General features: G+C 38.8%; 4 protein-coding genes across 5 annotated transcripts; 1 reads left to right on the plus strand and 3 right to left on the minus strand.

Annotated features, from left to right (window-relative positions):
* Positions 1-446: 446 nt before the first annotated feature.
* On the minus strand, positions 447-5,129 carry LOC137727991 (uncharacterized). Its single transcript, XM_068466858.1, has 5 exons — positions 3,341-5,129; positions 2,533-2,717; positions 2,285-2,455; positions 1,148-1,600; positions 447-994 (listed from the first exon to the last, which is right to left on the minus strand). Exons 1-5 carry the CDS (start codon positions 4,842-4,844, stop codon positions 545-547), a joined length of 2,763 nt encoding a protein of 920 aa, XP_068322959.1. The 5' UTR covers positions 4,845-5,129; the 3' UTR covers positions 447-544.
* Positions 5,130-5,700: 571 nt separating this feature from the next.
* LOC137729196 (vacuolar protein sorting-associated protein 28 homolog 1-like) lies at positions 5,701-7,617 on the plus strand. Of its 2 annotated transcripts, XM_068468052.1 has the most exons (3): positions 5,701-5,787; positions 5,871-5,914; positions 6,652-7,617. In XM_068468052.1, exon 3 carries the CDS (start codon positions 6,754-6,756, stop codon positions 7,381-7,383), a length of 630 nt encoding a protein of 209 aa, XP_068324153.1. In that variant the 5' UTR covers positions 5,701-5,787; positions 5,871-5,914; positions 6,652-6,753; the 3' UTR covers positions 7,384-7,617. The 2 variants fall into 2 exon arrangements, with proteins under 2 accessions (XP_068324153.1, XP_068324154.1); XM_068468053.1 differs by lacking the exons at positions 5,701-5,787; positions 5,871-5,914 and adding an exon at positions 5,942-6,123.
* Positions 7,618-8,532: 915 nt separating this feature from the next.
* On the minus strand, positions 8,533-10,353 carry LOC137727737 (syntaxin-124-like). The gene has a single exon (XM_068466552.1). It carries the CDS (start codon positions 9,530-9,532, stop codon positions 8,621-8,623), a length of 912 nt encoding a protein of 303 aa, XP_068322653.1. The 5' UTR covers positions 9,533-10,353; the 3' UTR covers positions 8,533-8,620.
* A 113-nt stretch (positions 10,354-10,466) lies between these two features.
* On the minus strand, positions 10,467-17,716 carry LOC137727736 (B3 domain-containing protein Os07g0563300-like). The gene is made up of 14 exons (XM_068466551.1): positions 17,343-17,716; positions 16,117-16,198; positions 15,885-15,983; positions 15,411-15,756; positions 14,952-15,279; positions 14,693-14,789; positions 14,376-14,550; positions 13,980-14,059; positions 13,609-13,656; positions 13,255-13,518; positions 12,424-12,473; positions 12,078-12,191; positions 11,903-11,973; positions 10,467-11,676 (listed from the first exon to the last, which is right to left on the minus strand). The coding sequence occupies exons 1-14, from the start codon at positions 17,465-17,467 to the stop codon at positions 10,892-10,894; spliced, it is 2,664 nt and encodes an 887-aa protein (XP_068322652.1). The 5' UTR covers positions 17,468-17,716; the 3' UTR covers positions 10,467-10,891.
* Between the last annotated feature and the right edge of the window lie 4,363 nt (positions 17,717-22,079).

The raw sequence follows: 22,079 nt of genomic DNA on the forward strand, positions 1-22,079 counted from the left end.
CAAAAAAAGTAATTCTATTACATTAACTAACAAATTTAAATTATATCCTTAAAACTAATAAATTATTGAAGGAGCTATATTTAACATTTTCGGTTGGAAATTTTATATGACTATAGCCTAATATTGTTCATTTAAAAATAATTTTTACAGGTCTATAATTTTGAACGGGACTATATTTAGCCATTTCGGTTGGAGATGGCCCAAGAAAGAATAGAACAGGAGAGTTTTTAAATTGATAAAGCAGCCAGCCTTTTCAACTTGTACTCAGGTACATCAAAAGATCAAGAGAGTGTAAGGTTATGCTAAATACTTCTTTCAAGCTAACCTCTTTCGAGAGATGCAAACAAGTCGTCTCTTTCCTTTTTTTTGTTTTTGGGTTCTCAAGTCGTCTATTTCGGATTCGATCACTCAGGAACACTGAGCAAGCGAACCGAGAGATGCAGCTATTTTCTTAAAATATACAGGTCCAGATGCAATGGCAAAGGGGAGAAAAAGAAACCTGAATACGGTGTTGGTGAACATACGCGTCAAAACTGCTAGTAAATCAGGCACCTCGTTTTAGCCTTTTTATTCTCTCAAGGGCACCAAGGCGGCTGTCGTTGTCCTTGGTATCAGCACCTCCACCCTCATCTTTTTCGGCCTCCTTTCTCTTGTTAGCCAACTCTCCAAAAACAGCATCCGGGACCTCCTTCTGTGCAATTTGAATTTCAACCCCTTCGTCATCCTCTGAATCGTTTTCTTCTGGTAGCTCAATGTCTTCAGGATTTGTAGCAACTTTCATCCCTCCGTCAGTCTGTTGAATTGCTCCTGCACTCACAAAGCCTATTCTACTGCTATCTTTAGTGGTAGTATCGTTGGCCACAGGTACCAACTGCCTCTCTAGAGCAGCCATTTCATCTTCGGGGACTCCAGCCTGTTTAAGCTGGTCTTTTGCCTCGTCTATGTACAGCTTCTGATCCTTTTGCATCATATACTCGGGTAGAATAAAGTGGGTCTGAAGAACGAAAAAAAAATGGGAATTTAAATGAGCAATTCAGGAACTCTTTCACTGAGACCCTAATAAAACACCTACCTAATTTGCTGGAGAAAAAAAAATGAAGGTACTAAACGTTTTAGACAAAAACAGATATAGAACTAATGAGCTTACCTGGCTATAGCTTGCAGAAACACTTCGTTTAATTCGAAGCATCTCTCGAAAGGTATCTTCATTTCCATGTTGCACCTCAAACTCATGCCATTTGTTCCAGAAGTCCACATCAGATCGTGGATCTGAAAACTGTGAAGCATATGTATACACTGCCCGAGCACGATCGATTTCTCCCAAACTCTTCTCAAGCTCAGCAAACTTTAAACACATTGTCTTCACATCTTTGTCTGGAAGACCAGAGTCTATGGCCTGCTGGTATATTTCCCTCGTCTTCGGGACGCCAAATATCTCTGTAGCACGAGCAATGTAGATTTCATACATGCCCAGTTTCTCATGGTTGGGAACAGCCTTAGTTGCTTCATCATAGACCTTCATTGCCCGCTTTGATAGACCATAATCCTCCTCCAGCTTTGCATATTGAAGATACAAAGGTTTCTTCGCATCGGCAGGAGCCTGATAGACCATTTTAAGGTTAGTATAAGATAAATAACAACCAAAATGGCAACATTCTAGCATATTGAACTCAAACCTGAAATGATTTCAAAAAATACGAAACCCACACAAATTTATACACACAGAGTGGTGACATACAGACCACCCGTAAACCAGAGGGAGAACTCTTGAAACGAACAACATAAAGGCTCCGTGCAATCAATTGTGAGAAACTTTGACAGCTGGACCTAGAGGAGGTCCTTACGCACTTCAAAAGCAACTTGGGTAATAATATTCATGTTATATTCCATTCACTAGATGACAGAGTGCACATATATAATCACAGTAAGTAAGAAGACACCAAGATGCAGGCCCCCATTGACAGTCAATGAAAAGTAAACCACATGCAGACATAAAAAAATAGAATACAATACAACAAAATAAATTAACCTTAATTATAACTCAATGGCTTGTCGAGTTTCACTTTAAAAAATGGATAGTATGACACAAGAACGATATGATAAGACAGAATCTATAAAAATGAACCATATGATTGCTAATCAGATATGAACACAATCATTAACCAAAGCAAAAAATGTTGAAAAGGAATGCGACATAAAAAAATTTCGTGCCTTAAAATTATCACAGTAACTTATATATCCAGAGTATTCCAGACTAAAGTCTAAAGGGATAGAAGGCCCGTACCGCTTGAACAGCCTCCTCAAATAGCTCTCTTGCGCGTTCCAGTTCTTTCTTCCCATATCTCTTTACAAATTTAGAAAGATATGTAATCCATATGTCTTTGACATGTGGATACTTGAATATCTTAGTACCTTTTTGATAAACCTTGAATGCATCTTCAAAATATTTATGCTCCTGTGCAGTCAAATTATAAACATAAGATACTTAAAAGTGAATTTGCCAAGAAAAGGGCAACAGGTGTAATGCCATACCTCAAGAAGCGATGCATAATTGATTATGATCTGCGGTGTAGCTATTTTCAAATCCAATATCCTCTCGTAAACAGCTCGAGTGGACTCTAATTTACCCAGGCTCTCCTCCAAGTCTACATAAAATGCCCAAATTCTCAAGCATTTATGCAGCTTCATCTGAACCGGCGCATTCCCATCAGCAGCCACTGCAAAAGCACAAGCCAAGAGTCCAAAGTTTAGTTATAGCTCCCACATAATCCATATGACTAACCTAACTATTTAACTTCCTTTTCTTTTCAACAATTAAAATAAAAAAAATAATAATAGAAAGGTCACAACTCGATGGATGGGGGCTGTTACAAACCAAAAGACTAGTGCACACAGAGGATCAAACCAAACACAACAAATAAAAAAAATTAAAAAAATTAAAAAGCCTGACAAAAAGCAAAATAAGAATGGAAAAGAAAAAAGACAAGAACATGGAAACTGAATAGGGCCTAGAGGCATATTTCTTTTAATATAAAGGCGCTTGGAAGTCCGGCAGAATTATAGGTCTTGAAAACGGTATTTGGAATAACAATAATAATAATAATAGAGACAATGCCAAACAAATCAAATCGAATCAAGGTAATCTTCAAATTGGAAACAAAATTAAGCAGCATAAGAGGTACAGGCAAGATACCAGGTGTAGGATATTTCAGGAAGCGTATCTATGTTTGAGATTTATTGAAACAGAATAATAAGTGAATAAAAAGCTCTCTTAAAGTTTTTATATGAACTTCCAACACATACAAAATCATCCAACAAACCAAAGAAGGATGAACATTACCTCTTCGTTTCACCTCAACAGATGGCTCTGCAGTAGCCCGCCTCATCAGTTCCAGTGCTCCTTTGAAATTCTTATGCCTCAGTTCCATTTCTGCCCACTCACACCAAAGACTGGCCAAATTATCCACGGTCTTGTAATTCACCTGCACTGCTTTATCAAAAATCACCCTGGCATTGACAATATCATTGTGGTTCTCGTACAACTTAGCAAAAGCAACCCACAATGTGTGAGGCTTCCCAACTGCTTTCATTGGATCAATTGTCCTCACAGCTTCAGTGTATGTAAGTATCTGCTTCGTGGGATTGCCCTCGTATAGCTTCACTCTCCGGTGCCACTGCTCTACATTATGAGGATTTTGTCGTAAAAGAACACTATTTGCCAGTATAGGTCTTCTATCCATGAGATGGTCCAATCGAGCTAATCTCAAATCTACATCCTTATCATCATGTAGCCAAAACCCATCAAGCATTTTCTTCTCAAGCTCAGCCACAGACAAGTTAATGTCCAATCGAAGATCTTCTTCCTCCTCATTTCTATCCTCTGCCACCCCATTTTCTTCGTCCTCCTCATCATCACTCAAATCAGCAGTTTCCATCTTATGAGCAAGCACAATCTCTTCAAAATGAGCATACGAATCAAAAATCACACTAAAATCTCTCACCGTTACCACAGTAGTCATACCTTCCTCGAATATATCCCTCGCCTTCTCATGCAAATTCCTCCTAATGTAATAGTCCGCAAGAGAGGTCCACAACCGCCCCACCTCGTCCGTAAACTTCCTAATCCCACCTCTAATTATAGCGTCTACATTGAGGCCTGAAACCTCAGTGGCATGCTTAGTAAGCAAATCACACAATTCCAACCACAGCCTATGTTTCGTTTTCCCCTTTATTGAGTAAAACTTATCATCATTCAACACCGAAGCAAGCCTCTCGGCAGCCTCTTGCCAAAGACTAGAATTAATCAAGAACTCGATGAAATCTTCAATATGGGTAGGGTCATATTTCAAATACCTGCGATAAACCCGAAGCGAGGTCTCGATTGGGATGCCCTTTTGGCTCACAAACATCAGGTAGGGCTCCCAAATGCGGTCGTGCTGCGTCACAGGAAGTGCACACAGCGCTCTGTCGAAGGTCCGGCGGGTCTTAGTGACCAATTTCTGCTCCGTCAGAGTCTGCAAGTACATAATCCAAATCCTGGGCATCTTGTGCATCGTCACCAGAGCTCGTTCAAACGTGTTAATTAGGGTTTCGTACTGCGAGTGAGTGATGGGCAAGTTCCGAACGAGCTCGAGTCGTTCGCGGAGGTAAGCGTACCAGAGCTTGTAGCTTCCGGGTAGAGCCTTGAGGGCTCGCTCGTAGATTATGAAGCGCTTTTTGAACGGAGATTCGGCTCGAGCGATTAGGTAGCGCCACCATAGCTTCAGGCTGAAGGGGTTGCGGAGAAGCTCCTCTTCGTATAGGAGGTCGTCTTGCGATGGGTACAACTCCTGAGAAATCGCCATGGGGGAGTGAATTGGCAGAGGTAGGAGTTGGTAATGCCTGGAAAACCCCTAAACCCTACCGAAACAATGCCGGGAAGTTCGAATTTTTGGGGATTTTGAAGTTTCAATGTTGCATGGACTGGGATTTTGGGGTTGGATAAAACCCTAAATGTATCAAATTGTGTGAGGGTTGAAAGCCGCGAACAGATCGGAATCTTTTTGTAACCGGGAATCGGAAATTTTTTATCTAATTCACGTCACTAAATACACATTTTAACAAGAACAGTTTGCTTAAAATGGACGGACGAGATAAAATCTTTGGTTTAACTTGCAACCGGGTCTAAATTAAAAGCGTTAGGTTTCAAAATGAAAGTGCGTACGTGCTTTTAACTTTTCAAAAACATATTCAAACGAGTTTTTTAAAACAAAACTTATCAGTATTTATAATCAATAGACTTCGTTGAAGAATTTGTTAAAAATTTAAGTTTTTCATGAAAAAATCTGAAGGTGTTTTATGAAGGGGTATCTGACCATTGCTTTTTTAAAAAGTGCTTATGTGAGTCGAAAACGCTATTCGTTAATAGAAAGCACTTTTTTTTCCGACATAGAAGTTTCAAAAGAAGCCCTTGTGCCTATAATAAAGAGCACAAGTGTTGGCGGGCCATGAAACCCAGGCCCATAAATATATAAGTGGGCCTAAAAAGCCCATGATGATAATATTTTAGCGCGAGTGACGTAAAATAACGCGGTCTCGGAGAACGGAGAAAAAGAAGGGAAGGAAGGCCTTGTCGCTTTCCAACTGCTACACCGTAAGCAGCAGCAATCATACACGCTACGCGCACGCAACCCCTCTCTCTCTCCTCTTGTCTTCTCTTCTCTCTCTCTCTCCCCCCTCTGTGTGCCGTAACATCAGACTTTCTCTCTCCTCTTCTTCTCGGAGAGACACATATACAAATACTCCCAGGTGCGGCCCCTCCCTCGATTTTTCCTTTGATATTTTTTTCAATTTTTTATTTCTAAATCTCACCCACTCGAACCCAGCTGCAGCAGAACAAAGTTCTCAACTTTTCCCCATCCGAGCTGCTATTTAGGTAAAATCTCAGAGCTCCCCCAATTTGAATTTTCAATTCGGAATTTCAATTTCTGGGGTTCATTTCGATTTGGGTTTGCTTGGAATCTGCGCTTTCTTTGGTATTTTTGGTTATTCCGTCGTCGGTCATGGCCTCCTGAGATGAAAGGGCCATGGGCGTCCATGGCTGCTGCCGTGTTTGCTTAGTGTGAGAGGCTGATTTGCTTTTGGGTTTGTGTTTCTCTTGCTAATTTTGGATATGTTTTGCTGGGTTTGTCGTTCTTTAAATTTCTGGAAATTATCTATGAAGAATTGAACATTTGTGCCTGTCTAGGGTTTAGGTTTCAGCTGAAATGTTCATATCTAGGTTGAGATTTAGAAAAAAATTTGGGTTTTGAGCTGGAGCTTTTTTGCTTTTTGCTAGTTCCTTTGTTCCAATCTGCTTCTTACTTATGAAGATAATGTATTTTCCTGTATATTGTTTTCCCAAAATCTGGATCAAAGTTATAGAATGCTAGGTTATGAGAATCATCTTTGTTCCCGGGCCGAAAAGATACGAAAAGAAATTATGATTGTTCTTAGTAAAGCTGAATGTTGTAGCAGATTTCATTGATATGAGGGATTGAATTTTTTTCTTCCCAAGCCCTTAAGTGTGTTGATTTTTGTGGATGCTGAGATCTTTCGTTTCTTTTGCTGGTTGTCAATTGAGGGGATAAGTTCTCATACTTCTGTTTTCTCTGTATGCAATTCTTTCTGCAGTGCATAAGGTTCTTTCTTTCCTTTGCGCGTGTCCCATTCTCTTCTCCAATCCTCCACCTGCACACGCACACCTGATACACTTCTTTCACATACATCAGTAAAATGGAGGTCAAGCTGGCCAATGACAAGCGTGAAAGAGAAATGTATGATAGTTTTGCCGAGCTATACGCCATTATCAAGACCACTGAGAAGCTTGAAAAGGCGTATGTTCGGGATGTGATCACTTCTTCTGCGTACGAGGCTGAATGCCAAAAACTTATTGCCCACTTTAAGACATTGGCATCCACGCTAAAGGACACCATCCCAAGCATCGAGCGGTTTGCAGATACATACAAGATGGACTGCCTAGCAGCTATAAACCGCCTTGTGACCTCAGGGGTGCCTGCCACAGTGGAGCACCGGGCTGCTGCAGCTTCCTCCATGACTTCCTCAGCTGCTGCTGTGGCAGAATGCACGCAGAATTTCATCACTGCAATGGACTCCTTGAAGCTGAACATGGTGGCAGTTGATCAGGTGCACCCGCTGCTCTCGGACCTCTCAACGTCCCTCGGGAAGTTAACCTTTCTGCCACCGGACTTTTTGGGAAAGGTGAAGTTGAAGGAATGGATTGCAAGGCTGTCGAAGATGGGAGCAGCCGATGAGTTGACGGAGCAGCAGTCAAGGCAGCTTCACTTTGATCTCGAGTCATCTTACAACTCGTTTATGTCAGCTTTGCCGAATTATGGTACTTGACACCCCCACTTAACGGATTACTACTTTTCTGCAGCGTGTATGTGTATATTTTGGGGAATGCCTGTTCCGAACTTCATGCTTAGTGTCGATATTTTGTGTCAATCATTCCAGATATGATTTCCAAACTGTATTGAAGGAATTACACTTGAATTAAGTTTCTTGATTTTTAATGGTAAATGATCTCGGTGGCTTGATTGAAATGAAATGCTCAATCTTCGGGCTATTTTGTGAGTAGTGTATTGTTTGATGGCCATTTTGTGAAAGGAAATTGTTTGATGTATAAATGATTAGTTTCTCTACTACTTTTGGTTTTGGTGCACCAACCGTGGCCTAATTCTATTAAATTAGTGTCTTTAGAATTAGATAACGAAAAGTTCTTTCGCTTTGTGCTTCTTTTATAAAGCACTTGGGAGCTTCCTTCATAAGGCACTTGGATTTTAACATGCTTCTAATAAAAGCTCTTAGGAGAAAGCATTACCAAATCGAAATCGATAGCTCATCAAACTCAGAAAATGTTTTGACTTTAAAATGCGAGGGCTGATTTAGAAGTGTTTTTAAAATGATTAAAAGTACTTTTTGGTGAAAATATTTTTGGAACCAATGCTTAGTAAATATGCAAATGAATCATGAAAAAACACTTGAAATGCTTTCTACGAGAAACACATAAATGGTGCTTCTTGCTGGAAGCACTTAAGTGCTTTTGGAACCCAAAAACATTTTCTCTAAAGCGTTTTCAGTCATTTTAAAAACACTTTCAAACGAGCCCTAAGTCGTGGAGAAATGGTAAGAACGCGGGAACGGGGGCAATGAAAAAGTAGTTAAAAATGCAATGTCATTCATAAAACGAGAATAAAATTGGTTACAAATAAATGTCTAATTCGTTACTTCATGAGAATTCCATGCATTTACCATCTGCCATTTCGGTCCCGTTGCCCCGAGAGATATAAAAGCTTAGAGGATGCCCAAATGTGAATGAACCTTGAACTTCCATTTCTAAGTTTTGCTACTTTTGTGTCACAATTGTGTGTGTGTGAGAGACATGAAACCGCACCTCTCGAGAACAAACGGTTCTATTTTCTTGCGTAGGGAATGTGGCGCTCTACTTTTAGCCGTATGCACTGCAAAATGAATGTGCAGAAGACCAAAAAGGAGCGCCAAAATTGCTAGTCTTTTTTCTTTCCTTCTGAACTCGCCGTAAGATCTAACTATGAACAAAGTCTCCCCCATCTCCCCCTTTCTATTTCATATGAGGCAAAACTTGTAATATAATTGGAATTAGGATGAGAATGATGAGGACTATTCCAAGAATTATTGCAATGCATGTCCACTTCCTTGATTTCTTCTGCTGTTCTTTGGCTACCTGAAGGTTTTCAGTGCCGCGTCTCACGAAAGAACTCGCGTGCATGACGTGGCTCTCGATGTCGTTGAGCTGATGGCCCTGAGCTTCGACCAGGGCCGCCATGTCCAAGAATATCTGATGCAGCTCGATCAAATTCTTCTCGATCTCCTTCACAGCATCGTGTCTCTCTTGCATTTCGGATATGGTGTCCATAATCTGACCTCTCCCCTGCTCCTGAATTGCCTTCTGCAGAAAACTCTCACTCTCTCCGCTCGAAATCAAAGTTTCGATGGTATCCTCGCTCGCTTTCTCTCCGGTGATTGTGAAATACCTGCGTTCTATTGTTTCCTTGTACTCGGCTGTCATCCTGGCTCTCAACCCTTGAAAGTCATCCATCATGTCCTTTAACTTCTTCCCCAAGCCACTAACCACCGAGGTCCTCGTTCGATCAGCAGAGGATCCAGGGCCGCACCCGGGAAGGTTCCTGTGCGCTGCGTTCGAACGCTCTAAACCTTCGAGCTTTCCCTTGATGATTTTGACCCTTTTGAGGACCTGCTCGACTTCCAAGTCCATTCGAGTCCGGAGCTCCTTCATGGTTTTCGCATTGTGCACGGTCTTGCTCTCCTCATTGGCGTCCTGCAGCTGCTTGTACAGCCTCTCGACCTGCCTCATGTCCTCCTTCACATTCTCCACGTCTTCGAAGAACTTGTCGAGGTTAACACTTTCCTTGCCGGCCTCCATGTCGTCGAGGTAGGCCTGCTGGTTCAGGTCCGTGTACTTCTTAAACGAGCTCGAAAATAAGTCGTTCATCTTGCCTCGATCTTATGTATAATCAAAGGCGCTTTTCTTAAAAACTGCTTTTCTATGGGGATTTCTTTCTCTCTCTAATGTTGGTGAAAATACAGAAAAGCACGTAAAGTTGAAACCATATGCGTATAACAGGTAAGCTAAATTAAATCGAAGTGTGCTTTTCTTAAAAGTGCTTTTGGATGGGGGTTTCGGGCTTCTGCAACCTCCTCTGCATCCACATTGTGCGTAAGGAGGAGGAGGTGACAAAAGCAGAAGCTGTCACCAAGATATGGACGAAAGAAGAAGTTTCCTTATTTTTGGTGAGGAGGGGGTGGTGGGGTGGGATTAGCATTAGAGGTTTTGGATTAATTGCATAATTAGGACCAGCCAAATTAACCTATAATACCGTTTTAACGATGGCCGTACAGTGGCTCCTGAGTTGACCCGTGGCATTATCCTATTCTCTTAATCTGATGGTTGACTTGGTCGTACGTTTCTCTCCACCCTACCACTAGTTTGATTTAAGATAATTGTGGATAATTAACCTGCCCTAATTATAAATGGATTAGCAACAAGTAGATGTAATTAACCATTTGCATTTGCAACGGAACACATCTAATACAAGGAAACCCTAACAAGCTCATAAAGATAACAACCTAATTACGGAAATCTAATCCGATAAAAAAATCTAAAGTTACCCCCACCAGTTGTAACGTACAAAAACAAACTCACAAAGCGATATTTTAAACTAGTACAATCTATAATCTACAAAAAGGAGATCCAAACTAGGAATCGGATAAAATAAAAAAAGGACTAAAGTTACCCCACTCAGTTGACGTCCAAAAAAGGGACTGACAAAGCGATATTTTATACTACTATAATCTATAATCTAGGGGAAGGAGAGTCAAACAAAGGTACGGGAGATCGGAGACGAGGTATCTAATTAGCTGCGGCTAGCAAAAAATACATATTATTAAGATATCGCACAAAATTACTAGCAATAAACGCAAAATAAACAATAGGTGCCGGGAAAAGAGAGTTCATTTACATTACATCCCTCAAAGTTTCACTGCAAGGTATTGAGGTGAGCTTCTAAAACGAAACTGCGTTGCCTCGACCTGCCACACGATTCAGTTGCATTCATCGCTTTCCCTATTAAAAAACCGGCTCTCGTGTCCGTTTATATGATTTAGAGAGGACAACATCATACCAAATTATAGTTTCGCAACGAAGTTACCTTCTTTCCACCTTTTTATGTACAAACGTGGAGATGCGCGATGCCCGTGTTGATGAATGTACAACAAAACTATCTCCTGTTCAGAACAGCAGCCCCGCATCGCTGATGACCTACATATCGTTGCACGGAATGATGTATTAATGTTATCCCGTAGCAGTCATTGATGCTGATGCTGTGATGGATAAAGTTGCAGGACAGTCGTTGCCACTATCATGATTGCTACTTTCGAGGTTTACACCGTTGCTGAGGGGTTCTCCCCCTCCTGCTTCACTTGCAGCTCGTGGTGACCCGTTGCCTGATGACTTTTCACCACCACCAGAGCTTGACAATCTCTGCTGCCTGAGATACCTTGCTGTGGCATCGTGAAGCAACTTCATCATGCCGCCCGAATCGGATCCAGGCGACAGCTCATCCTCCCGCTCCGGCTGGATATTCAGGTCAATTTGGCCTTTAAAAGGTGAAGTTGAGGATTTCGTCAGGTTAAGGTCATCATCGGAAAGTTCAAGGATCTCTATTTTCGGGTTTGGACTAGTGCTTCCTGCGTTACAATATAAAAGGGTGTCATCCTCCGGTTTATCAACCACCAGTAATGGCCCCTTGTGCTGCTTTTTGCGTGTAGTTTCTGCTTCTTTATCTGACTGTTTCTTCTCACGCCGTAGCATTAATGTACGGAAGCGACGCTTCACTGTTGAGCACACATTGCAGGTGCATGTTTGCTTGTGTTTAGGACCCTTCCCACTAGGGGGCTGGATGCAGACAATACATGAACATCCGGGCCTATGTCGTGGGTGTTTTGTGGTGGCCTGACCTGATGATGGTAGTGACTCACCCTCTCCCAAGATGGCTAGGTTCGCAAGTGTGTCAAGCCCCTCCAGTACTTCAATGTTATCGGGGTCCTGTTTAGCAGCCTTCATTTTCTTAGAAGCAACTGCTCAATCAGAATAAAAAAACAAACAGTTGCAAATTTGATAAATTGGAAGGATGTGCGCGTGTAAATGTTAGAGAAAAACTTGCATGTAGGAAAAGAAAAATAACCATTTAGAAATGGGTAGGCCAAAAAGAAGAAAATGTAGTGCCCACAACCAAGTTGTTCTCTTTAAGACACGTGACTCAATGAGCTCTGGATTATGATAATTGTTTCCAGTAATTTATACCTGAATTACAGCGGGGTAGCAAATCTTGAAGCTGTTCCGTTGTCAATTCTTGAGCTGCTGAACACAAAGATCTGGCGAATATTTTTCAAAACATTAAAAATTCAGTTTATCAACGTGCACAGCCTTGGAGCTGATATCAATCTCAGGTGACATATTAGGGAAACTGTTCATTTACCTTTCAGGGTCCCATGAATTCTCAGAACAAGTCCACTTTGATGGTAGAAGAGCATTGATAGGCAGTTTGCGAAATTTGAAACAATCTTCGCATTGAGCCCACTGAATCCTTTCACTGGCAAGAACGGAACAAAACATTTGAAGCTGGTAGATATTTTATTACGTGCCTTTCAGTCTCTTCAAAATATTCCAGAAATGGGAAAGAAAACAGAAAATTTTCACCCAGCAGCACACCGAGGCACAATTTTGTTAGCCAATAGATGTTAACCAACAAACTTATCAACGCGCCCACTTAGGTAACTAAATAGAAGTCTTCACAAACAGATCTTAGCACTAAATTGCCTTACCCTGCTCTACCAGTCGCATAAATTGTTGGCTTCCCAAGAAGTGGAGCATCCTGTAATTTGAAATAGTAGATGTCAGTATAGATAATGGAGGGGTCCTCACCCAATATTGAACAAGATACCATAGTTAGAGAACGTAACACATCAAAGACTACAAAGATGCAATGAAAGATGTAACACTCCCTATTAAGTGCCAAATCTATATTCCCGCTAAGAGAGGAAGTTTTGATTCAACAGTTGACATGGGGTTTGGGGCTGGGGACAGTTGGGAAATGGGTGAGGGCAGCCCCCATTAAATAGCCCACTCCTGACGTTCAGCTCAAAAATGAATATAAGTAATCACAACTTGAAATAAGTTTGGTAAAGACCCAACCATCCAGAAGGAAGAGAGAGGAATCAATGGCAGACTAGAAATCTCTACAAGTTCAAGATCAAATTATTATATCGTGTAACATTGCCACGCATCACTCTGGAATTGATCACATAAAAGAAGCTTGCGGAGATTCATCTAGCATTTGTTTTCTTTTTGAGTTTTGTTAATCCATAACTCAATATCATTTTCTTTCTGAGTTTTGGAACTCAGTACAAAAGAATGACATCCAAATAAAGTATTATCTGTGTAGTTCCATCATGACAAGATATAAATGTTATTGTACCTCACATTATTTTTTTGGGGCACAATAGTAGTTGCAATCTGTTAGAAAACAAATTTATGCCATAGTTGTGGTGAAAGGGAATGAACAGACACATCAGAGCAAAGGAACAAGCAAAAAACATGAGCAACAAAGGGCAACGTGAACCCTTTTGAAAAAGGAATAGTAGTGAACCGTGTACCTCATATTCCTCAAACTCAAAGCCTTCAATCACCACAACAGTGGGAACATGGTTAGCAGGAGGGCGAAGCAGGCCTTGAGCTTCTTCCCATGTAACCTTCAGTTCTATCAGGTCTTCATTTTCAATTCTCAGACGCTTACTCTTAGAACCCAAGTTACTGTTCTTTCTTTTTTTAGGCAGATAATATTTATCTGCCAGTGCTTCTTTTGCTATGTAACCTGACTTATCAACATTAGACCATGAGCTAGGATCTGCCACTTCAACCTGGTTCATTGATAAAAAGCTAGGTGATTCTGAACTCTTTACACAAAAATTTGAAAAAACTTCACCAGATAAAGTTTCTGTTATACTAACTTCTGCATGGGCTGAAATTCCGTTGGTTGTCTTGTTTGCCTCATTTTCCTACCATTGTAGTGTAAAAGAAAATGAAACCTAAGTAATGAACCTTACAGAAAACCAAATACAAAGATCTATATAAATAAGATAAATGCATGCAACAGAGTTTGTCGAGTGAATCAAGTGCAGACTCGGAGAAAAAAATGCCATTAGCCGATCATGCAACTTAATTGAAGTGCATAAATAGTCTGATATCAGTGTCTATTTATCTGATATTTACAACCCAAAAACAAAAACGGCATCCTGGATACATGCTGCTTAAATCACCTGTATATTGCCAATAAAACAAATTAAATTCACCAGGAACTGGATGTTGAGCAGGGCAAAACCTGATCAGATTGTAGGGAAGTTGAAGCCTTTCTGAACCCCATAACCAATTTCCCTTCTGGTTCCAATCGACTAAATGTCACTGAGAAAACAGATAAACTCTTCAGTGCCAAAGTGAGGGAACAAAGTCAGAATGAATTAATTGTAGTACGTAGTGAGAGAAAGAGAGAGATGCATGAAAACAAGAATTACATTGAGAGCATCAAATCCAAAAGCCAAAATAACTTTATAATGCAAGAATCCAAAAAACTAGCAACACTGAACCAAATTAAAAAATATATACCTATATAATGTAATAAAAAAAATCTTCTTATGAGAGTATTGTTAGAGTCCTTGCCGAGTTTAAGCAAGAACCAGAACATTCATCAGAAATTTCTCCAGTGATGTAATACCATTACCTATGTCACCGGCCAGCAATTGCATGGATTGTATGCAAGGGGTAACCCCCTCCAAAACATACATTCTGCTATTATTGTTGGGCCAGAAGCGAAACTGAAAAATCCATTCCTTGCCTTTTGAATCCTGAACTTTAAGAGGTAATCCTTCGGGCTGAGAAATTGGAGGAAAGTAGGCCTGTCACATAGGGGCAGAATGTTAATTGGATATGAAATAAAAAACTATGTCAACCTATAACTTTTGTGGCAAATTCGAAAAGAAGATTCTTTCCATTATGCCTCAAAATACCAGGTTAGGCTTAGAAGGCATCAAGACGCACCTCTGCACATTTTTTTGGCAACACCAAACGCCCGATCCGTCCAGCATCACTAGCACTCAACATTTTCTCGAACAGTGGAGTGATTACAGTATTTTTACTTGGATATGGTTAAGGTGTACAGTATAAAAGAATAAAGACTCAACAAATTTTAAGAAGAGGCAGTACCGTTATACAAACAGCCTTAAGAAATATAATATAAAGCATATACAACACTGTAATGTTAGAGAAAAGGGAAAAATTATATTGACTTAAAGGATACTCTCCAGATATATGCTGCAGCTCTTGATCAGTGAATCTAGGCCAGTACCGAGGAAGTAACTGATTTCTTCCCCGGGCATCTGCTCGAGGCCTTGCATTGCGGATCTGAGTATCACCAGATGATTCAACTACATTATGTGAATTACCATTATAATTCTTTGCCAAAGGAGCGATTGGCCGCAAATTAGTTCCAGTAACCCCCAGTTGTGGGTTTGTTTCACTTGCAGATCCATAAGGTACAAACTGTGGAGTAGACGGTTCTTCCTTCAAAGAGGCAGACTGCTGGGATATATTTAAACAAGAACCACTTTTATCCTCCATGTTATTTCCTACAGCAAAATGTTCACAACAATTTAACAACCAACTACCCATTTCATTCTACAGCATGGAGCAGAAGCAAGGAAAGTTGGCATATCTATTATATTCCTCACTATGCTAAATGTCATGAAAAAATCGTTACCTGGGTTCCCAATCCCATTTTCAAGACTTTGTTGTGTGCCAATACTGAGGTTTACTTTCATTAGTCTTTCAGAAAATTCCTCAACTTTCTTCTTTTCCAAGGTGGAGACAAATATTCTCTCACTGGCATTAAGTTTGTTAATTCCAGTTGAACCATCAACTTCATGTGGCACCCTTGTATGCAACTCAGATGAAGGAATAGAAGAATTGAATAAACTGGGCGCTTGCCTCCATGGTACAGGACCAGATCCAGCCAACTGAGTCCAATTTTTGGTAGACAGGTCCTTAAGTCTCTCAGATAAAGGAGAATGGAAGAACATAGATGTTGGCCATGCCGGGTTTGATGTCTGGATTAACAACAGAATAGCATGGTTTTTGGTACATTCAAGAAAATACTAAAATAAACAAAGGTTGATGTAGCAGAAATTGACGATTGAAACATACGATTTTAGTTATTTGATGAAAACCTCCTTACCATAACATAATTTTTCCTTGCACATGTCATGCACTCAATTCCTCCGGGATCCAACAATGTAAATGCATGACTTGAAACGATGCATCCACAATGAACCCGCTGCAAAGGAAGACTAAAGATATCAACATTTATACAAGAAATTCAAAGCTAAAATCAGCACGACATTCTTTTTAACATTAAAATTTTTACACTATACAGGATATAAATTAATATGGAAAAACTATCCACTTACCTTCCCACAAGACTCACAGCACCTCCAACCAGCAGCATTTGTATGAAAGGTCTCACAGAATCTTCCTTCCTCATAAGCAACACTTGGATCACAGAAGTAAAAAAAAAAAAAAAAAAAAAAAAGGGAGATATCTTTCAGTACATTGATGAATCGCTTAGTAGTCTAATTTTGATCCTTGACATAGCCTGTTGAAATTCGACGGTGTTCTAAAATTAATCAACAGCCATGCATCCCTGCTTCCCTAATTAAAGTTGTATCGAACTAACTCAGTAACTGGTAATGAAGCTTGAAAATTTGGGCAAACCTAGCTACACAAATTCATCGCCTGAGTAAGACTGCAAATTTACACAACGGGAAGACCTTCCATATGCCTAGTATTGGAACAAGCAGTTTAAACTTCAGTTTTTCTTCATAATTTTCGGTCAATTATAAATTCCTTTTCCGCATGAATCTTCAAAAACAAAAGCTTCCCATTACCACATATTTTGCGGAAGTTTGATAAATTTGCGTGCCTCAAATGGTCAAACTCTCACATGAATCTTCCATATTTGTCCAATTAACCAAAACCTGAAAGAATTAAAAACCATCTTGTAGTTTCACTCCTTTATGGTTTTCATTGCGGGTTTGCTTTCACCGAAAATAATTACCAGGGGGTTAAGGCTTAGCAAAGTTATATTTGAACATAACAATACAGACAAAAAACAAAATCCCGAAACCAACTGAGGCCACACACTTGTAGTTTCTTGAACACCACATTAAATCATCCGCTGAATTCAACGAAACAGTTAATTCAAACATCATTTCATTTTTTTTCCCTAAATTAAATTAAATACAGTGTTGCTCTTCACTCGTACTCCACAAAGTAGCTCGGCACTGGTACAAACGAGAGCTCCGACGCAGTTTACTAAATAGAAACCAAGCTATTCATTCCCCTCAATCGAATTCGAAAGACTAACGGAAGAAAACGGAGCAGATGCTGGTGTTCCCAAACTACCCTCCAAAAAAAAAACCCAATCTTGCTGTGCATAACGCCACGACATGCTCCAAATTTAGCAAATTCCCCCCAAAAACCCGGTCTTAAAACCCTCGATTTCAAACCAATCAACGGAACCCCAAACTACGTCGCACGAAGCAGTAAGTTGAAACAAAGAAAGGCCACTGAACCAGTTCAAAAATGGAAATTCAAAAATCAAGACATAATATGGAATGGAAAATGCTTGACTTACTAGCACCGATCGCACAGCTCAGAGTACTCGCCAGTCCGGAGCCGCCAGCCCTTTCTCGGAAACTCCGATTTCACCTCCTTGCACTCAGGATTGTAGCACACCTTCGAAGCCGACGACGACGACATCGGAGAAGCGCCGCATATAAGAAGCTAAAACCTAGAAATTAAAGAGCGGAGGAGCTGTTGAGAGAGAGGAGGAGGAGGCTGCAAAGAAATGAAAATACAGTGGTTTCCGCTTTGATCTGTACGTAATCATATAGAGCGAGAAACAGGGACAGAGACAGAACGAGTTGGAGAGGGTTTCAGAGAGAGAGGGGAGAAAAAGAAAGTGTAAATCTTTTATTCTTGGAAGCGAGAGAAAGTAAATAAATGCGTGAAAATCTACATTTAAGGGTTAAGATTTTCTCCTTCCGTTGAAAATAACTCTTTTTTAAATACCTCGATATTCTAAATTACGATGATAATTACACATTTGTTTTAGTCAACAACCTCAGTATATATTGAATTCACGTTTAAGAGAGCAAATATAGTATCTTAAGCATGAAATAAATAACTCCGACATAAGTGCAAATGCGATGGACATATTGATATATTCAACTATCCTAATTCATATTTGCAACGAAAATCATTTTCGTATGAAAATTCAATCCACATGCAAAAGAATGTATACATAATTCAAGCTATCTGACAAAAGACGAGATCGAAATCAAATGCAAAGAAGGAGGCACTATCCATAAATTACGGAAAGCTTTTAAAAAACAGAGATTATATTCAGATGTAAATGAATATACATCTGTATTATCCTGATTGAGTGACCTAACCCGTCCTTGTAATAAACACTTAAGATTAAGAGCGGATTTAAAATCATGTCCGGTCATGTTAGCCTTCGGTCTGGCGTCGTCGTTTCTCGGATGTCATTTTCGTCGCGGCATTGAGTCAAAATTTCCATTTTATCTGAAAATCCATTGACGTGTATGCCCACCTGATCTAACGAGGCAGGGGCAAGTCCGTAAATTCATACAATATTGACTTGGTTGGACTAGTGGGAGAGGAAAATGTGAAGAGCGAGCTGGGAGGTTTATGTACTCGCGGGTGTAGAGAAGTTTGATCGGTTAGAAGGAATAATTTGTGCATGGCCCGCAAAGGGGCATGCAATCACGTAACGCCTACTTCTGTGGAAAATGAATCCTCTTCAAAACTCTTTCCACTTAATTCATTTAATTTGGAATTTGGATTGTTAAAATTTGATCCAATTACTAGAAACATAGGAATCCTTTAACATTGATAATAATTATAATTGTTGGATTAAATTTTAACAGCATGAATCCCTAACTAAATAGATCAGGTGAAAAGAGATTATGTAGGCTTATTGGTTTGACATCGTCTTCTATTTCCCACTTCCACAGCAGCTTTTTTCCTTCCTTTTTTCTTTTTTTTTTGTTTTGGGGGGGGGGGGGGGGATATATTCTTGCATAATTAAATATACGTACAAATGAAAGATTATTGTTAGTTTTTTTTATTATACTATGCGAACATGCAAAGTTTGTAATTTACACACAACGAACCAAAAGTGTTCTCGAACTAATTATTATACGTAAGGAGCCAATGTTGTTCCTTTTAAATTTTTACTTGTGAGCGTAAACTTTATTTTTTGTTTGATCTTAACGAGCTACTTTGTAACGTATTGTGAATTACACGTAATAAGTTGAACATGTTCATGAAAGAATCAATATATAAAAGGGGTGTATTTTCAATACAATGCTTGACACATGTACATAAACTTTTGTTTACGTGATCTTAACGAGTTACTTTAGAATGCATCTAATCATTGAGTTTGATGCCAAAGCATTGACATGAATCGTAAAAAATGAAATTGACGTTGAGGCTTCTTTAGTTTTTCATGACATCTGGTCCCTTGCTCGCTGTGTTAGGTCTAAGGAGTTCAAATTTACACTTAGGGAGGGAATTCGGTCGACACATTATGTGATAGCATATGTTCAAAAAGTAAGCGCTCTTTTAGCTGGAATTGTATCGGTCTGGAATTTCTTTTTACCTTAATTGAAAATATAAACGTCTGAATTAGAATCTAATAAAATTTATCTTTTTTATAATAATAATAATAAAATCTTAACGAGCTACATTATTTATGTTGAGTTGCATCTACGCGTAATGAGTCAAACAATGTTCAGGAAAGAATTATTATGGTTAAGGTGTCATTCGTGATTGCATGAATAACTGTTTCTTCTGGTCGGTCGTCACTCCTAAATCCTAATTAAGGGAAAAAGTGTAAAAGTGATTAATGCCTCAAAGTCATTGATTCTTCACTTTATTGTTATATGTAAAGTCTCTGATTAACATGGCAAGAACACGACCCCAACTTTCAAAAGTGATAGTGACATTTTTCCACACGAAATTATATTGAAATTTTTTTGGTACGTAGATAGTGACAATTTTCTTACATTTACGTACGTACTACTGTTGTGGTATAGAAAATCAATAGCTAATTTTGTATATAAAATTTTGATAAATTTCGTCACGGTTAAATCTCCTTGAATTTATATGGTTGAATTGTACGTAGAGTTGTAGTCGAACTTTAAATTAAATAAATCAATTAATGGCACATTTCTCCTAAGCAAAGCCATCAACTCAGGTTCATTTCATTTTGAAAAAAAAAATGCTTTAATGGAATTAGTCGGCTATGACTTCGTCCAATGTGTATCCTTTTAATCGTTACTGAGATGAGAGATTTTTCAATGCATTCGAAAAACAAAACGGTACACCATATATTATTATACAAGTGCAGAATATTTTTTTTTTTCAAGTGTTCCTCTATTTGTATAATTACATATTGATTAATGTGCTCGTAAGTTCAAGCACACTAAAAAATCTCTCAAGCGAGAGGCGATCGATGACATACGACGTGTTTTCTTGCTACATTTTTACAGATTTGTATTTCATCTAGATCCAAATTGTAGGGATCTTAGGAATCCTTCATCCTAACCGTTCATCGTACATCGTGCCTCTGGAAATCATTTAAAATTTTTATTTAAAATTAAACATAATATGACCTAGCAAAAACTGACCACAATATATACGATAAACGACTAAAATATGAGAACAAATAGCATCCGGAGAGAATCCTTATCCCATTTTTTCATGCAAAGTTTGGAAGACTCGTGTGGAGCAATATGCAAAAATGAGAATAAATAAATAAATTAGTTTAATAATTTATAGGCTATGTATCTAGCTAGGGACGACAGAGACGACAGAGACAATGTATACAAAATGATCCAAGCATTTATCGGGTTACGATATTTGATTTGTCCATTGCCTGCGCAATAGACAAATTTATCTAAATAATTATAGACAATAGACAAATTTATCTAAATAATTATCGATTGTGTGTTAGTAGTATGGTTTTCTTTTGACAAAAGATGGAAAAGAGAATTATGCTGGGGTTTACGACCTGGATACTCATTTTTTTACACATATCTAGACACATATTTGTGAGATTCATTCAGTAATTTTTTGTTTAACGATCCAAAACGTTTATGTTTTAGTATATCTCATAGATCATCGTTAAAAAAATTAGACAAATTCAAAACCATTAAAACATTCATTTTGAGTACCGTTTGTTAAAAAAAAAAAAAAATTAAAATACTATTGTTTAGATCAATGGACATTTGATTTCGGATTTGGATGATTTTTGATACATATGATCTTGAAAAACTTAAAAAATAAATGGTTGGATAATTAAAATAATTTATGATGTAGACCTTTAACCGTTATACTAAATTCATTTTTACGGGGGAGGGAGAACTTGAATTAGGTACAGAAGATAAAACATATTTCGGTAGCTAACTTAACTAAACTCAACCATGCGTTATAATAACATGCTATGATTTTTCATGTCTTACTACAACGTATCGATAATTAAGTTATCTATAGTTAGCGTGGACGTATGATTAATAACATGCATCATGATCAGTATTATTAAGCTTAGTTATGTGAGTCAATATTAGAGCTTAGCAAATAGTCTTCGGCCACATCTAACAATTAACACAATATTCTGTGTTTTCTTGTTTTTTTGTTCCTAGGAGTAAGAGTAAGCCTAACAATTAAGTTTTACAATTTAGTGATCGGGTACTGACGGGTAGCCACATGTACATCTCTACACACAAAACATATTTTCGATTAGGAAAATGTTGGGCGATCGTGTTTATTAATTCTATTTGTTGGCTATATGATGTGATAGTTGATCGTTGAAATTTTTTTTAATGGGTTAAAACAAAAATTTAACTATCAATCGTCACATCAGATAATCTATACAATATGATTCAAATAGATGATTTCTTTTTGATCTTTTTGCATGTGATAATCCACTACATGAAAACGGATATAGATGTGAAACATGCAACAGATAATACCAAATACACAGATATATATATATATATAGTACACACACACACACACACACACACACACACATACACTTTTGGCGTAGCTGGTTCATTTGTGAAACACCATCGATACGTAAAAATGGAAGAAAAAAATAAAGAGAGGGTAGGCTGAATAAAAGATTTCCATTGCTTGGTGGTGTCTAAAGTTAGAGTGCAGGACCATGTGTGCAGGTCTAGGATTGTACATGTTTTGTAAGAAAACCAAAAACCGAAAAGCAAGATGATGATGGAGATATATTGCAATGTATGAAAGCAACTTGTTTTGCAAGCTATAGATT

The sequence above is a fragment of the Pyrus communis genome, chromosome 3 (assembly GCF_963583255.1).
Source record: "Pyrus communis chromosome 3, drPyrComm1.1, whole genome shotgun sequence".
Taxonomy (NCBI): domain Eukaryota; kingdom Viridiplantae; phylum Streptophyta; class Magnoliopsida; order Rosales; family Rosaceae; genus Pyrus; species Pyrus communis.

What these genes read in the sequence shown, in the direction of transcription:
- LOC137729196 (XM_068468052.1), top strand. Translation starts at nt 6,754, where the DNA reads ATGGAGGTCAAGCTGGCCAATGACAAGCGTGAAAGAGAAATGTATGAT.
- LOC137727737 (XM_068466552.1), bottom strand. Translation starts at nt 9,532, where the DNA reads ATGAACGACTTATTTTCGAGCTCGTTTAAGAAGTACACGGACCTGAAC.
- LOC137727736 (XM_068466551.1), bottom strand. Translation starts at nt 17,467, where the DNA reads ATGTCGTCGTCGTCGGCTTCGAAGGTGTGCTACAATCCTGAGTGCAAG. An exon ending in GCTGTGAGTCTTGTGGGAAG is followed by an intron (nt 15,984 to 16,116) that starts GTAAGTGGATAG and finishes CTTCCTTTGCAG; the next exon opens with CGGGTTCATTGTGGATGCAT. An exon ending in AATTCATGGGACCCTGAAAG is followed by an intron (nt 11,974 to 12,077) that starts GTAAATGAACAG and finishes AATATTCGCCAG; the next exon opens with ATCTTTGTGTTCAGCAGCTC.
- LOC137727991 (XM_068466858.1), bottom strand. Translation starts at nt 4,844, where the DNA reads ATGGCGATTTCTCAGGAGTTGTACCCATCGCAAGACGACCTCCTATAC. An exon ending in ATTATGCATCGCTTCTTGAG is followed by an intron (nt 2,456 to 2,532) that starts GTATGGCATTAC and finishes TTGACTGCACAG; the next exon opens with GAGCATAAATATTTTGAAGA. An exon ending in TTTCTGCAAGCTATAGCCAG is followed by an intron (nt 995 to 1,147) that starts GTAAGCTCATTA and finishes TTCGTTCTTCAG; the next exon opens with ACCCACTTTATTCTACCCGA.